The 18,269-nt window shown below is 43.4% G+C and overlaps 1 protein-coding gene across 1 annotated transcript; it reads left to right on the top strand.

Annotated features, from left to right (window-relative positions):
* Positions 1-6,359: 6,359 nt before the first annotated feature.
* p2rx3b (purinergic receptor P2X, ligand-gated ion channel, 3b) lies at positions 6,360-17,164 on the top strand (the record flags this gene model as incomplete). The annotated part of the gene is made up of 12 exons (XM_079998528.1): positions 6,360-6,481; positions 10,426-10,561; positions 11,557-11,628; positions 12,247-12,316; positions 12,545-12,638; positions 12,999-13,076; positions 13,231-13,372; positions 13,860-13,996; positions 14,384-14,477; positions 15,293-15,358; positions 16,618-16,695; positions 17,045-17,164. The coding sequence occupies 12 exons, from the start codon at positions 6,360-6,362 to the stop codon at positions 17,162-17,164; spliced, it is 1,209 nt and encodes a 402-aa protein (XP_079854654.1).
* Positions 17,165-18,269: the final 1,105 nt, after the last annotated feature.

Here is an 18,269-nt window from a genome sequence, read left to right as displayed (position 1 = left end):
ATTGAAGTAGGCTAACAACACAATTGGAGTAGTTCCTATTATCTTAAAGTATAGGTTTATTGTATATGAGCATATTTTTTTTAAACATTTGTTTTGTTACATTTTAGGTTATATTGGTTGTTTATCCTTAGATTTATTGTATATCTATCTATCCATCTATCTATCTATCTATCTATCTATCTATCCAAAACCTGTTAGTTTAAAAAAAGGAGAATAGGGAGTATTAGTATAGGGAAATTTGCAAAAATGTATGTGAGAATGAGAGATAGGAAGTAGGAGAGGGAGCAGAGAGAGCAATCTTGCTCTTTAAAGTTGAGTGCCAGCGGGTCAGATTGAAGATATTTCACTCCATGGTTTCCGTTGCACTCCATCAATCTCCCCCCGACTTCGCCCCCTCGTCATGAAGCTACTGTGCTTTTGATGGAGGCCGACAGGGAGTCATTAGATTAGTACGAAACGCTATCCCTCCAATAGAGATAATGTGTGTGTGTGTGTGTGTGTGTGTGTGTGTGTTTGTAAAGCATGTGGACAACGTACAGTTGTATTTTGAGATAACTGGTGAAAGCCCAATTAGTGAACAAAGCAACAACATATTCCACCCTTAATTTACCCTTAATTCCACCTTAATTAGCAATAAAAATAGGGTGCAGGCGGGAACCCTATTGTTATTGCTGGGATTTTAAATAAATTGTAAACTGTATTTTACCGGAAGTAGAAGAACGTTGGCGCGATTGGATTAGTTTCAGGAGCGGGGCGCTTTGTGACACCATCATCTGAAGTTAAATAAGTCCAAGCTTCGTCTCTCGGAAGTCATTTGCATCCAGCGACTTGCACGTTGTGGACTGCATAGCGTTTGCTACACGTAGACAGACACCTTGAGCCGATGCTGCGTTTAAGGAAACTAAGTGAACTGTAACTTGTGCTGCAATTTCAACTATAATCGGTCCCAGAAGGCGTCTTTGCACTCTAGGAAGTTTGAAGAGCCTTTCTTTTGTGACCGCACTGTATGATCCAGGAACGATCTTAATTGTTTAAACACCATTCTCAAGATTCAAGAGGTTTATTCGTCACATACATATACATACTTTCATACTTTCATACATGTATGCAGTGAAATGTCTTTAGGGACATTTAAACTGAACGACACAAGAGGAACATTCAGGGACGTAAGTGCATGGTGATTGGTCTAGACGTAAGTCCCCAGTTACTGGAAAAAACACATGAAAAATAAGAATCTTCATTTAAGGTAAATATCTCCTTAATAAGGACAGGTTTACTTTAAATGAAGCATCTTATTTTTCAGGACAGGGACAGCTTGGACACGGAAGGGAGAAAGGCAGGTTAGCACGATGATTGCATACAAAAATTCTCATAACTTAGCCAGAGCGGTACTAACTGAGTTAGAAAAGCTGACGGTGTGGTGATGAGTGGATGGACGGCCGGGGAATAAATACTGCAGGCTTGATGAGTGATGAACCTCAGGTGTGTAGGACAGTTCAGGAGGAAGGAGTGGCAGTGGCAGTGAGACAAACGAAGACATCATTATGGAGGGGGCGTTTACCAACGTCTACGATCGCAGAAGAAATCCTGACGTCACTGACGTCACTCCGTAAACAAGACGAGGATCCGGTTTCACTTTTCTGTGAAAACTTTCGCCTCCTTGTTGATATGGATTGCGGGTGGAGGACCATTGCAATAGATCCAAGTCATTTTTTTTATTGGCTTGCAGGCCAATATACAAATAGTCCATGCGTTTCCCGCTGTTGTGTCGCCGTTATTATTTCCTTTTTTGGTATCGGACAAATCAGCGGAGTCCCTCCGTTGATTCACCCGATCCACAGCAGCTGAGCGGCCCTGGCATGGGAGCCTGCACAACCTGTCTGGAGTGGCGGCTTGAGCAAGGCCACTTTGTCTGCCACATACCCCCACCGTGGCACTTAGGCCAGGCACTGTCCGGCTGACGCACCTTTTCAAGTTAGGTCGGTCAACGCCTAACGCGGGGCATCAGGTAGGCATCAAACTTTAACATCATGCTCACCTTTCGCTAATCTACGCAGAACCGCACCAACCCCTCTGGCTTACCCTGGTTGACCATTCGCTCGTAGATTCCTCTTTTACGCCCAAATTCAGCCTGCACTATTTTTTCTTTGTTTTCAGGCAGGCGATAAGGCCAAGAGTGCACCTTCACCCCCGGGGTCGTCTCCACCTGTTGAAGTATGAGGGGTGTACAACCGGCCAGGGGAGAGAACATGTTGGCAAAGTGCTACTGTAGCGGCACGACGTCTGCACTCTGGCAGGGAGAGAGATGGTCACTTAAGAAGGGCGCGGTACATTCTACCAGCTTTGAAACCTCGAGCCCCAACTCGTCCCTCTAAATCATCGCTGTGGCCAGTGCTACTGGCACGCCTTCCCTCCATTCTTTTAAGACGGTAAATCTGTGCGTTCGACTTCATGATCGACCTCCCGCTCATGTCGTGTGACCACAAATAATCGCTTGAACTTGAACTTGAACTTCAAGGGCCCTTGCCACTTCGTCAGTAATTTCGAGCTGGACGTAGAAAGCAGTATTGACATCTTGTCTCCCGGTGAGAATTGTCTTAGCTGAGCCCCCCTGGCTTACAGACGCCACTGACGTTCCTGGGCCTGGAGCAAGTTCTCCCATGCTTCCTGCCCTAACACGTGTAGCTTTTCTCTCAGGTCCAGGACGTACTGGACCTCGTTTTTACTGGTGCTGGAACCCTCCTGCCAGTTTTCCTTAATCAGGTCGAGCACTACACGAGGTCTACTGCCGAACAGTAGCTCCAAGGGGGAAAACCCCGTGGAGGACTGGGGAACCTCCCGCACCGCAAACAACAGGGGGTTCAGCCATGTGTCCCAATTTCAGCTGTCATCGTAGACGAACTTCCGGATCATGTTTTTCAACATTTTGTTGAAGCGCTCGACCATGGCATCCGTCTGCAGGTGGTAAATGCTGGTCCGAATTGAGAGGATGCTCAGTAACCCATACAGTTTGCGCAGTGTGCGTGACATAAATAAAGTGCCCTGGTTGGGATATGACCTGAAAAAGCGCCTGCGCCACATTTTTGGCCGTAATACTGCACAATGGCACTACTTCTGGGCGCGTAGTCCACAAGGACTAACACAAATTGATAGCCCTGAGCACTGTGGTCTAATGACCTGATGAGATCCATAGTGATTCTCTCGAATGGAGTCTTGACTAAGGGGAGGGGCCTCAACGGCCCTCTGGGAATAGCCGCTGCACATCCTCCAAGATCCCGGGCCAATGGAAATGGGCCATTATCCACTCAAGTGTTTTCTCGTGTCCTAGGTGACCGGCCATCAGGTTATAATGAGCCGCCTCGAAGAATAATATAATAAATTTATCCTGACGGCTTTTAGGGACTAACAATTGGGTTACCTCGATTTTATCTACCCGCTCAAAGGCCCCGCAACGCCCGCGATTGTTCCAGAGGAAAGTCCTCCATGGGATGGACTGGGGGTTCCGGGGAAGTTCCCACCTGGGCTCTCCCTCCTCCGCTCTGGTGACCTCTGCCGGTGTGAACTTCACGTCGCCGTGCGCCACGCAACACTCACATATGCCTACAGACCGTGAGCGCAACCCCTCTGCTTCTTTCATTAAGACATCGAAATCCGGCCAATTTGTACCCAAAATCAAAGGGTGCGACAGGTGGGAACTAACCGCAGACTTGATATGCTTTGTTCCCTTATAGTGAATTTCAAACCGCAGATATGTGTGAATATCCCCATGCACACAACAAATATCCACCCAAGAGGCCTCTACCAAAGCCTTGGGTCGACCCAGATGTTGCTGAATCATCATCTGCGAACAGCCCGACTCCAGCAAGCCTGATGTTACCCCCTTGTAACCTTACCGGAACACAGTAGGCCCCTTCTTGACCAGGGGAGGGATCCGGCGGACCGGCGACCCAAATGACCTGGCCGACCTCCATGATTGGGCAGTCCTGGAAGTCGTGGTCAGGTCTCCCGCATCGCCAGCATACCTGCCCAGGCATCTGCCCAGCTTTCGGTTGTCCCGATGCCACGCCACCCAGAATCAGAAGAATCAGGGGGTTTGCAGCAGGGTAGGAGGTGGTCTCCCTCAGGTGGTCATCCTTCCTTTGGTAGGGGAAGGGGTGGGAGGTGGACACCTCCGGGGGCCCCTGAAGGGAGGAAGGGAGGATGGTGATGACCGCCAGGTCCGTGGGTCGCTGGTACCGGCCGGTCACTCGATGACTCCCGCGCTGGATACAGGCGCGGGCCCCTCGCCGATCCCTGACGGTCCCTCGGTGGGCCCCCCCTCTGGTCCGGTGTTGTAAGCGGTGGTGTGGCCTCGGCATGGTCCTATGCGAGGGCTATGGCGCTTGGAGTGAGGCTGCTCAGTGGCAATGTACCCAGCTAGCGGCGCAGGCCAGGAGATTGTCCACGAACTGTTCGGTGGCCACCGCCTCAGCGATCTGGAGCGGGGAACACTCCTCCGGTAGTGGCCACCTCTGGGCCGCGTCCAGGAGCTGCTGGGCGTGCAGGAACAGCCGGCCCACAGTGTCGTAGGGGAGTGACCGGAGGCGCAGGCGGTGGCCCTCAGGTGTCCCTCTGGCCTGTTCCATCACCCCCCTCCAGACGACAGCGGTAGGGCATGCATACTTATACACTTATTTTATTTCCAGAACATTAAATCTACAAACTGCATCCCTCTGGCCGACATCGCAGTGAACAAGGCAGACTCGGAGCGTCCCTCGATCACGACAGAGGTTGTCACACCCATATAAACGAAAAGACATAAATCAAGACACAAAAACGAAACAAATGTCAGAAAACCTTGAAAAAAGTTACGCAACGAGTGAAAAAAACAGTGCCGCGTTTAACGTAATTTTTGACTTGTGCTACGTTTCACAGAACCCGGAAAACTAATGTGTACCTTACATGATTAAACTTGACCCTGTGTATTTTTGCCTGCAGCTATATATTATTTCAATTGGGTTTTTTTTTGTCCACTTTTAGATATTTTATATGATCTTGTATTAAATGTTATGTCATATATATATCTTTGCATTACCATTCTTTCTCCTCTTTAGGCATTTCTGCTTCAATGTTAGATTTATTTAATTAGTTATTGCATATGGCCAAATTCTTCTCTATTTATTTTCTGCTTTTTTAAGGTTATTTTATTTATTATTTTTTAGTTTATCATAAGCTTTAGTGTATTTTATCATATTTTATTGAGTGCAGTTAACTTACTTTATTGTATATTTCCAAATCTTTCAGTATATTTCAATTTTCTTTTTGATAATTCTTATTCAATTGTTTTTTATTATTGGTTATTTTTTATGTGAGCTGTTGATGACACTGCAATCTATCTATCCAAAGGAGAAAACCCACCCCGTATAGGCCTACTATACCTTCACTTTCATCCTATCATATTTTATAATTCTCATTCAGTTTGCTACATGAGCGAGAGAGAGAGAGAGAGAGAGAGAGAGAGAGAGAGAGAGAGAGAGAGAGAGAGAGAGAGAGAGAGAGAGAGAGAGAGAGAGAGAGAGAGAGAGAGAGAGAGAGAGAGAGAGAGAGAGAGAGAGAGAGAGAGAGAGAGAGAGAGAGAGAGAGAGAGAGAGAGAGAGAGAGAGAGAGAGAGAGAGGGGCAATCAATCTCTACAATGAAATACAATTATACCCATTTTAAATAGAAAAAAAAATAGAAAATCAATATGTGGCGGTCAATGTTAATAATTTAAAAATCAACCTTAAAAATACATGAGAAAAAAAACCTGCAAATGCCTTGGCCCGACGGGGGGTGAACTTAAGAGAGAGAGAGAGAGAGAAAGAGAGAGAGAGAGAGAGAGAGAGCATGAGAGAGGAGGTTTGACCACTCAAACTAGGAGTTTGATCGGCAAGGATTAAACACCGACGTCAGCTCAAGTTTGGATCAAAGCAAGTGACGGAGGTTCAGAGATTTTATTTTATTTTTTCAAGAATTACCTTGGATATACTGTATATATATATATATATATATATATATACACGTTTTTATTAATAATAATTAAAAGAAAGAAGAAATTTGAAGATGGTTCACTGTGAAGAACAGAAGTCGGGCCAGCCATAATAAAGCCAGACAGGTGGGAAAAGATTGCTTCCAAACACAGACCCATTCACATTGGATTGCAAAACTATACATCAAATTCGCACCGACATCATGCAATTAATCGCAATTAATAACAATTGTTTGACGGTCCTACTTTAAACACATATATACACAAACAAATGCGTACAATTGCACATTGAGCAACTCGAAGGTTTGCTTTCATTCATCCACACATTCACACACACACATGCACGCACAGAGGATGTGGTCTTGCATAACGGACTTCTTCACCTACGAGACCACCAAGTCAGTGGTGGTGAAGAGCTGGACCATTGGCATCATCAACCGAGTTGTTCAGCTGCTGATCATCACCTATTTCATCGGGTCAGTATTGAGTCTATCTTGAGTAGGATGCATGATGTCACTAACGTTACATTTTTTGCTCCGCAGTCGAAGGGCTTAGTCATTCATATCAACAAGAAAGCCCTGAAATTCCCACTGTAATAGCTTAGGCATTTATTTTGGAGGTGTAACCATGGCATTTTCAAAGTGAGCGTTCCCCTCAGTTTATCTGTAGGACTTAAGCTGTAAAGCGCTGCATTATAGTCTAAGGCAGAGGTACCCAAACTTTTTCCCGTGAAGGCCACATAACTTTTCCATAACTTTGCCTAAACGTAAACATTTATTGTTTTCCAGAAAGCCACAGATAACCAAATATTGATAACCCTTTCCGGGATCTTTACAGAAAAAAAAGTCAGAAAATAAATAATAACACTATTAATGAAATAAATAACACTATTTATGAAATAAATAATAACCAAATAACCCTCTCTGAGATCTTCACAGAAAAAAGTCAGGAAATAAATAACACTATTTGTGAAATAAATAATAACCAAATAACCCTCTCTGGGTTCTTCACAGAAAAAAGTCCATTGATCATTAATCTCTGTTGTGCCGTGCACAATCTTAACAGGTAAAAGTTTAGCTTAGTTGTCAGAGCAGAATCTCTTACTCAAATGACTCATATGAGCAGTCTCTCAAAGTTCTTGAGTTCCTTCCTTATAATCCTTTTGTAGGTTCCAGTATGCTTGTAGACGCCGCTGTTTGCAGCTCTCTCTCATCAACTTCCCTGTGAAAACCACAAAGCAAGCAGGCTGAGAAACCAAACTAAGTGATACAGCACCTACAAAGCACAATACATTTCACTACCAGTATGGTTGTGGACATGGATTTTATCCCAGTAGATTTTATTATGATTAAATTTGTTTATACTGTGACTCATTGACTCATGGGAGACTCATTCAAGTCAGAAAAGTGAGCTTACCTATGTATGTTCATCAGTGTGAACTGTGGGCCTGCATCTGGCTGGTGAGAAGTTGAATGTCAGGTTCCATTCTAGTCACAGCACTGATGCAGATGTTCATCTGTCAATCTTGATCTCATCTGCGTTTTCAGGTGTTTCATGTGTGAAAAGGTTTGCTTGCAGATATACGTGCTGCCAAAAAGTGTAAACATCTTCATTGCGTGTTTTTCTATGTTAGGGTACGTGTCATTTGGGAGGGCGGCATAGAAGTCAATGAGACTGTTGGGCTTGAATGCGTCTTTCAGAACATCACAGTTCTGTAACTCGGCCAACTCAAACTGATAAGAAGGCTGGGCTTCATCGATGTCGGCAAGAAAGGGGTTCTGGAAAAGACGGATTTCTTTTGCATTAACAAGTAGTTGCCGGAATCGCACACCGAACTCCGCCTTCAGCATTTCCAGTGCTTCCACACACTTTTCAGCTGGGAACGGGACCGCTGGGTTCTCTGCAGAGAGGTTTTGGGTAGCAAGGAGATTGAAGTTGTGCTTTTTCACTTGTTCCAAAAGCAGCGCAAGTTTCACCTCAAATGCTTTTATGTGAGAATACATGTCGCAAATGAGTTTCCCCTGGCCTTGTAGCTGCAAGTTAAGGATGTTCAGCATTTCTGTCACGTCTATTAAAAATGCGAGGTGCCATTTCCATTCTGGGTCAATCAGCTCTGGGACCGTTTTGTCTTTTGAATGAAGAAATGCGTTAATTTCGGGTAGCAGCTCGTAAAAACACCTCAAAACTCTGCCCCGGCTCAACCATCGGACCTCTGTGTAGTAGAGCACATCGCCGTGCGCAGACTCCAGTTCAGACAGGAATTGTTGGAATTGCCTGTGTTTAAGTCCCTTTGACCTGATGAAGTTTATGCATGACACCACAACCTTCATGACAGAATCCCACTTCAACACTTTGCAGCACAGTGCTTGCTGGTGAATTAGGCAGTGGACTTGTAGCGGGGCAGTGAGACCCCGTTCTTCCATCTCCCGGTTCATGCGTCCTATTAGACCCCGAGACGCGCCCACCATACTAGGAGCCCTGTCAGTCGTGATGCTGGCAAGCTTTGACCAGTCTAGGTCCAACTCTTCCATGGTTTGGCATACTTTGCCGAAAATATCCTCCCCCGTTGTAGTCCCTTTGAGACTTTGGAGGGCTGCCAGCTCCTCGCACATCTCAAAGTTTGTGCTAACTCCACAAATAAAAATGAGCAGCTGCGCTGTGTCTTGCACGTCCGTGCTCTCATCCAGTGCTAATGAAAAAAAGTCAAATTCTTTCGTTTTCTGCTGCAGCTGGGCATATACATTACCCCCGATTTCTTCAATGCGTCTGGTGATTGTACTCGCCGACAGACTAACGGCATTAAAGACATCGTTCTTCTCGGGACACACCTCTTCCGCGACAGCATTCAAACATTTCTTGACAAACTCTCCATCAGTGATCCATAACCGCATCAGCCCCGTCGAATCCAAATCTAAACGAAACGCTTTCGTCCTCTCTCAGGTGAACCCAAACACACGTACCGAGTAATTAAATACTCACAATTTACTCACACAGCATATTAAAGCGAATTAAAACACAGAATAAAATAAATAGGGTGTGCTGCTTGCTATCAGATGAGCAACCCGAAAGCTGGCCCGAACGGATGACTGGTTCATGTGAGCTTGGCGTACAAATGTATTCTGCTGAGCTAACAGTCCGCTTTTTAGCTTTGAGAGTTTGTCTGCTCGCATTTGGCCTTGCAAGTTATCATACTTGTCTTTGTGACGGGATTCATGGTGTTTGCGCAGATTGTATTCTTTGAATACCGCCACCGCCTCTTAACAGATGAGACAAACAGCCTTTCCTTTGCATTGAACAAAAAAATTATCGTTTGACCACTGCAGGTTAAATACCCTGCATTCTGAATCAATTTTTCTCTTACCTAACCTTTTCGTCATTATTCCGTTCTATTTGACAGGGGCTAGTCTAGGATTCGCGTGGCCAGACTGAAAAAAAATCATAATGCGTCTCTGGTATTATTCAGGGGGCCGGGCCAAATGTGGAGGCGGGCCGTATCCGGCTCATGGGCCTTAGTTTGGGGACCACTGGTCTAAGGCCTCTAATGTAAAGTCATGATTCATGAAGATGCCAAAATGTTGTTTTCCACTCCTGATCTGTCTCAATAGGGCCCCCTGAGTCATGTAACATGGGCCTTCCTCCAGATCAACAACTGTGTGGCCATACTTTTGATTTTGGGACAGTCAGGCTGTTGATGTTTGATGGTTGATGTGTGATGATGTTGATGACTGTGTTTGATGACTGTGTCAATGATTTAAGAAGCTGGGATTAGACTTGGCAAACCACCACAGACAACCATATGACACTGCCAGTAATATGTCTGGAAAATATGATGGATGCAAGCTCATCTTAAGAAGAGGAAGTGATATAGAGCTTAATGCTGCAGTTAAGGCATTAAAATCCTTATGTGATTTTGTGGCTGCGCAGAGAGACCTATTTTAAAGCTTTGAGACGGAAGTTCTCCTGAGGTAAACCAGATTTATAGACATGACAACCATCAGAAAAAGAAACAAAACATTTGCTGATGAGCGTGGGAGGAGGAATTTGAGCTTGATGGAAGACGAAAGCTTCAGGAAGAGACATTTACTGTTGCCATTAACGTGACACACTTTGGGGTTACATAGGACTGAATAACCTTCATCTTCATCTCCTTAAAAAACGCTTAATGTGGCTTTAGTGCTGCTTAACATATTTGATACGGGCAACGCACACAATAATTATAAACCACAATACTACTGGTGAATCACTTAGAAACCACTAATGCCCTTTATTGGAACAATAATCAATCCCAGTCCCAGATCATAGAGTAGATGGGAAGTGGCAGAAAGCACCACTGGAACTCTGCAAACATTTATGTGTACATTTATAAGCGACTATATGTGTATACAGTATGTGTGTATATGTGTGTGTATATATGCATCAGCTGGGTGTTTGTCCATGAGAAGGCCTACCAGGTGCGGGACACAGCCATAGAGTCCTCCGTGATGACGAAGGTGAAAGGGTTCGGCATCTACAACAACCGGGTCATGGACGTCGCCGACTACGTCACTCCCACGCATGTACGTAGGTCATGTGAAAGGATGGAGATGCCGAATTTAGTAACGGCTGGCTTGACTGATAGACAATAAGGGAAGAAAGACTGCTGGGTGGAGGCCAGTGGAGGGAAGTATGGACAGGCGGATGATGCAAGAGATGGATTTAGAAACAAGGAATAAAGGAAAATTGGAAATAGGTTGGAATTTAGGAGATGAAGTCACAGGTGGATTCACACATCACCTGACACCTGAGTGACATCATTATTTTTATTTTATTCTATTAAATAGTATATTTAAAGTTTCACTTGACCCTCTACTATTATCGGAAAATAATAATGAATAAATAGATAAATAAATAAACAAATAATCATCATTGTGGTGTGGGGGTGGTGTGGTTTAAGCAGCCACACTTGTCTTTGGTCTGGGTAATTGGGATTCCCAATCTGGTTTCCCAAGTGTAGTGGCACAACTTCTGCAGCAAATGAGACAGAGTGCTTGCATGCATTTCATGCATTTGCAGTTGTTGTCTTTTATTCGGACAGTTAAGATGTAAAACTTTCTAGTGCCGCAAAGAAGACCATAACTACCTCCTTATTACTTCTCAACTTACTTATTTCTATTCCTAGAAGCAGCACATAATTTTTGTTTTTTCTTCTTCCCTGTTTTCAAACCAATAAAAATTCAAATACAGGCCAATGTAGATGACTTTCTGGCGATTGGGGGAAGTCACCCAAAGGGAGCATAAAATAAATAATACAAGAAAATTTGTAAAACTGCAAATGCAAACTGAATTTAAACCGGCACAAAAGACCCTATGTGCCCTCCCTATTCCCAATACAAATTTAAAAAGGCCCCGACAATATTTGTGTGATTAAAAGTTTTAATGATGGTTGTTAATGACCGATGTAAGCCTAACCTTCCCTTGTGAAGCCTCTGAATAAAGTTTGCAACTTTATTGAGGGGTATCTATTTCTTTATTAATTTTTATTGCTTTATATTTTCATGCTTTATCTCTGCAGGGGGGCTCCGTTTTCTGCATCATCACCAAGCTGATCACCACAGAGAACCAAGTGCAAGGCTACTGCCCTGAGGTCTTCCTACGTCCATCACTCACAAGCACACCATGAGCAGTATTGACATTTTTGTGACCACCATGATGGCGACGCTAACCCGTCTCTTCTTGCTGAGTCGCCGTTATTCTGACTACTATCATTCCTCCAAGCTAGTATCTCTATCTCTAGAATGAGTTATATCCATAGTACCGTAATAACACAGATAGTTGCACAGCGGTCCAAACTTTTAGCCAACTCTGACCATCTTCATGGGAGTGCTGTGAACTTCTAAGTGAGTGAGATCCTCTCCAGAAGGCTTTTGTCGAAAAATATTGCAATGTCAGCAAGGAAATCCCTTCAATATCATTTAACGCCCAGCCACGTCAATCTCCACTTTAACCCCTTCTTACATATCACCATCAACACCAAAACTAATAGTATTACCACTACTATTACTAACGTCAATAGAATTGATAAGTGCTCGCTTCTGCGAGAGCATGCATGAGAGTGTATGAATTTGCTTATATTTGTGTGAGTGTGTGTGTGTGTGTGTGTGTGTGTGTGTGTGTGTGTGTGTGTGTGTGTGTGTGTGTGTGTGTGTGTGTGTGTGCGTGTGTTAATCTCATGTCAGCAAACATGCGCTTGTGACTTGCCCAGAGTGAGCAAAAATACCGCTGCACCCATGACAACAACTGCACCAAGTACATCAACAAGCCAGGAGGATATGGTGAGACACACACACACACACACACACACACACACACACACACACACACACACACTGAGGAAGTTTTTTGCTTGTTGCAGCTGCATCTGAATTCCACCTTCATTCCAACCCATACTTCCTCTTCCATTCCTCTTTTTCCACATCACTTTCCAATCCCAATTACAAACCTACCCTCTTCTTTTCGCACCCATCTGACCCATATTTCCCCCTCTCCTCCCCCCTCCACAGGTATTCTGACGGGGAGGTGCCTTCGATTCAACGACACCATGAACACATGCGAGATGAGAGGCTGGTGCAATGCTGAGATAGACTACGTCAAGACGTGAGAGAGAGAGAGAGAGAGAGAGAGTGTGAGAGAGAGAGAGAGAAAGAGAGAGAGAGAGAGAGAGAGAGAGAGAAAGAGGGAAAGATCCTGATTGAGTTAAGTGTTAATCAATGGTACGTCTAGGTGTATGTTCTGTCCATGCATGAATTTGATTTGTTGAAACTTTTATTTCTACCTTTTATAAGTTTGTACCTAGATTTCCAACCAGATGCTAATTAGATTCAAACTTAAGATATATTTTTTTCTTACTGCCTGTCTTTGTAGTCTTTTCGTATCTCTCACTTACTCCTGTCTCTCTCATTTGACCTCTTTCCCGCAATCACATTTTCTACCGCTCTTTCTCCTGCTGTTTCTCAGTGAACCAATGGGGGAGGTGGAAAATTTCACCATCTTTATCAAGAACAGCATCCGTTTTCCACTCTTCAACTACAACAAGTAGGAACGGACTGTTAAAAAAACATCTTTTGTGTGTATTATCCCAAGCAAAATTGCGTATGTGTTAAAAAATTTTCCTGTGCAGGCATGCATGTATGAATGTACATTTTAGAATTTTATAGGCACGTTAATGTCTTTGTGTATGTGTGTGCAGGGGGAACTTCCTCCCCTCCATCACTCAGGAGTACATCCATACATGCAACTTTGACATGATCAACAACACCTACTGCCCCATCTTCAAGGTTGGGGACGTGGTCCGCTACGCAAAGCAAAACTTCACCGTACTCGCACAAAAAGTATGTATCTTCACATACTTTACTTGAATTTATTATGCAACGTTGAGTTTGCCATCTGGGCTGTACTGCTCAACACTCCCAATGAGGTGAACAGCAAACATAGGCATACTTAATGTTATATAAGAGTGATGAGTTTGAATCCCCCCCATTGGATAGAAGAGTACCAAGTAGATCCCACAGGTGGATGCAAGGGAGGTTGAGGGAGCGCAGCAACACAACAAGCAAAGTAGGCAGCAAAGCAGGTAGGGCAGGAGGGATTGGCTGCTTAAATAGGCTGGCTCATAAGGGCGTGTGGCGCCGTGAAGTTGTCTGACAGAACTAGCTCCGCAGGCTACGCATCATTATACTGTATATACAGGTACCATATGTATACACATAAACACAATACACACACACATGCATATATACACATATTTCGATTATTAAATAAACACATGGATGTGAAAGACTAATGATTTTTTGGTCTCTCACTCCCTCGCTCTCTCAGGGAGGAGTGATAGGCATAAAGATCGGATGGATGTGCGATCTGGACAAGGCAGATGACCACTGCAACCCCTCCTACTCTTTCACTCGCCTGGATGCCATGTCACAGAACAACGCCGTCTCACCTGGTTACAACTTCCGGTACCTGCTAACATAGCGTTGACAGGCCTGGCCTATTTTAGCTTTTGCTAGACAAGTAAAGGTACTGAGACAACTGACCTGCAGCCTGTCCATAGGAAACATTAAGTATAGTTGTCACTCTCTGGCTGACATTTTACTGACACATTGTTTAATTGTGGGGTATGTTTAATCAGGTTCTGCTTTGTTGCAGTACCTTAACAGACAATATCAAATATGTGAACAGTATATAATATGATATATAATACAATCCATATTGAATACAAATAAAACCCCTTTGCTTATAATTGGGGGATGGGGAGGGTTTGACCTGTTTTGAGAAAATAAATATGAAGAATTGGTCCTTCAACTCTTTAAGGACAATATTTGTACACATCTTTGTTTATAAAGGTTTGCCAAGTACTATAAGATGAAGAATGGAACTGACTACCGTACACTGGTCAAAGCGTATGCTATCAGATTTGATGTGCTGGTCAACGGAAATGTGAGTATGCTCTTGTTACGAATGCGGGGGGGGGGGGCCCAAATGCAGGACACAGGACTCAGAGACATAGGGAGAAGGTAAAAGCAGGTAAAAAGTGTATTTGTGGAGGAGGGTCTGACATGGAGGTGAGGTAGGGGAACGGGATGGATGTGGGAAGACGGGGAATGGAGGTGCGTAGGGAAAGGGAAAGAGCGGCAGGCAGGACGGCAGGGAGGAGGAAAGATCCACAATCTGGCGAAGAGTGGGTGAAAAGCCGAGGGTTTAAATGCTGTAGAGGAGAAGAGGCACCTATTGCCTGCAGGCGTGCCAGTGGAGAGGGGAGCCGGGAGAGTGGGGATGGGAAGCCACGTCCACGCCAACACACACACACACAGACATACAGGGGGAGACAGGAGACACAAGGGAACGCATTGAAACACAAGGGAAACCAACAACCGAAGGCACAGCCAGGGCCATGACAGCTCTAGTGGTTTATTTATTTATTTTTCAGGGTTCTTTTTTTTTAAATTTAATTATGATAAATCTTTAGTTTCAGTCATTTTAGTTCTGTTTTAGAACATCCGTTGAATGGTTAAAGTAGGCTTTTCCATATTAGTGGCCTACAAGTCAGAGGCGGGTACATAATCTGAAGTAATGTGAGGGACTAGACAAATATATATTCATATCTATATTTTTTAATAACAAGATCTTCTCTTGCAAAAAAGATTCAGGGAATTTTGTGGACACGCCGATTCTGACCAGGGCAACATTTTAGGTAATTTTGGAAAAATGTGACAAAACTACCCCAACTAAACCTACTATTTTGTCCTCTCCAGGCCGGGAAGTTTAACATGATCCCCACACTCATTAACATGGTGGCAGCCTTCACCTCCGTAGGAGTGGTGCGTTCTTCTCACTTTCATTTAAATTAGACCTCATATTATAATTTCACTCATCTGCCATCACTCTTGTCTAAAGCATCTTCAATTAAGTAGCTTGGTGCTATGCTTAATGATGCTTTAAAAGGAAGGCAACATTAAACTCAGATTAAGACAACTGCCATGCTATGGCCCGTGTAGGCTCAGCTCATAAACATGTACTTTTATGTCTCTGTGGGTAACCAACGGTATATACCTCTACCCTTGCTGAGTTCTGGTGGATGACTAGGATAATGGATAATGTCTGTGAAAGAGCAGAATAGAAGCTGAATTCCGGGCTACATACGAGAGCTGATTGAGAGCTAATTTTAGTCTGTAGGTAAGCAACTTTTTCAACTCATCTAGAGAGTTCTCCTTTGTCTCTGCATTTCTTTCTTTATCGAGAAAAGTGGATAAGAAATGACAAAGGCTTCACCACACTGTCTTAACCAACCCAAATTGTTCTTACCCTCTGTACATAGAATGTAATGACGCCAGACTCGCAAATGATTTGCTTGTTCTTAATTCATATTAAATGTGAGTGACAGAATTAAATGACTCAGAATTCCATTCACAACTCAGAGCAAACCAATTATTCCGATTCTCATTACACCATCTGAATCAAATGAACGTAGTGTCAGAAAATGGAAAAAATCTGTATACTGAGTCACTCATAAAGAGCTAAATCTCCAAAAAGGGCCAAACTAGTCAAAGGGTCATCACTAGTTCAATGATGTACCTACTCAACCTGGAAGGGCGGGGCCTACATTTCTCATTAGTCTTATTATATTGATGATAATTACTGTAGATCTTGATCCATATGCATCTCCTCCTCTGTTTAACTGAGCCAACAGGCCATAACATTCAAAGGTGGCAATTTGAAACGATTCATACATCAATTTCTGCAAATATAACTGCACAATCGTGATTTTTTGTGTTAAGACCCTTACACATAACAATCAAGTGCAGTGTTCAAAGCTAAGTGCAGCGCTGGCTTGCAAAGTTGCATTCTGATTGGAAGCATTTCAGAAGACAAACTCAAAGAGTTTGGAATGACCACAACTGGGGTAGTATTGCCTTCAGGTTGAGTGTCAGTCTTCTCAAAAGTGTTATTAAAATGGATTTCAGCATTTAAGGAGGGCTAATTTTTTTTTTTTAAGTAAGTGCAGGTTCAAAGTGAATGGTGCTTCCCTAATATTGAGTAAAACGCCTATTTGTCTGCATGCCTATTTGTCTTGTCCCAGGGAACGGTTATTTGTGACATCATCCTGCTCAACTTCCTGAAAGGGGCGGAGCAGTACAAAGCCAAGAAATTTGAAGAGGTAAAGTATCGTTCACTCAAGCGCTGCCACCTGTTTGCCTCCATCCTTGTTTAGCAATTATGACACCATACCAAGTATATCTTCACAGACAGAGAGACAGACAGATAGACAGACAGATCCAAAACAAAGTTAATCAGGAACAATTCCTCATTAATACAATCCATTGAGGCCAAACACAGAATATATAACTGAATGTATAGCCTTGTATGTTGTTTTTAAAACTAGACTTTGCTGTTGTCAGTCATAGGGTTAAGGGTCATAGTCATGGTTGTTGTGGATCCTGTAGATTCACATTTGAACTTGGGGTATTAAACATCACTTAACAGCAAAATGCCTGGCTCTTTTACAGGTATCAGACACCGAGTTGGACTTCCATGCCAACAGGTTGTGTCGCTCCCAGCTGTCATTCAAACATGACGAGGAACAATCCAACGACTCCGGCTCTTTCTCCTTTGGACATTATGGCTAAAAGATTGGGCTAACAGCAAATGAAAGGGCGGTCGTGCTTACATAATCACATTTGAATATATATAACTGGGACAATGACACTGTGGCCTGTGAAATAACCCTTTTGCTGGAACACATAGAAGTAGTTCTTTGGCTTTATCATAATATGTTGTGTTGTCATGCGGTTGTAGTGCTATTTTCACAACTGGGTGAGTGCAACCGATGGGTGTCTTTGTATGTTAAGACTTGGAACAAATACTTGGAACCTTCGGTTGGTTCTGTACCCCGTAGTAAATCAATACATTTGTGTTCTTACTATAGCAAATAATATAGCACGTTATATATCATGTTTTATATCGTTAAATCATTTCACTGCATTTCTGTAAAATAAAACAAGATAATCTTAATCTTTTTTAATAGAAGTTCAGTAAGTACTGCCTGTACAGGCAGTTGACAGAGCTAGAAAGATAGACAGAGATGAATGGCAGACAAACATATGAGATAGATAGATAGATAGATAGATAGATAGACAGACAGACAGACAGACAGACAGACAGACAGACAGACAGACAGATAGACCGATAGATAGATAGATAGATAGATAGATAGATAGACAGACAGACAGACAGACAGACAGACAGACAGATAGACCGATAGATAGATAGATAGATAGATAGATAGATAGATAGATAGATACATAGGTAGATAGAAACTCAGAGATGAAGGGATTGGGAAAAAGCAAAGACAAGCTCCTGGAGAGGAAGAGAGAGAGATGGAGATATCAAGAGGACACAAGGAAGGAAGGAAGACAAGACAACGATACAGAAGAGAGGTGGATAGGATACCAGATAATGCAATAAGGAGAGCCGTGCCATCTCCGTCTCGTGTTGCTAATGGGGTTTTAAGCATTGAGGAAAACCAAGACTCTGGTAAACCTACCAGCCATCAATAGGGCCATAAAGTGAGGAAAGCTGTGCTCATTCTATCGTTCAGCGTTCCATGGTCACATATCCACCAGATAAACAAATCACTGTAAAACTATTAGCTAACTCGATGATTAGGCATTTCCTATACAATCACTTTAATGTTACTGACAGGATGAATTAAATACATACCGGTAATACCAT

Source organism: Zeus faber, assembly GCF_960531495.2.
Source record: "Zeus faber genome assembly, chromosome: 4".
NCBI classification, from domain to species: Eukaryota; Metazoa; Chordata; class Actinopteri; order Zeiformes; family Zeidae; genus Zeus; species Zeus faber.
Note: the sequence above shows the minus strand (reverse complement) of the source record. Positions and strands in the feature narration are given on the sequence as shown.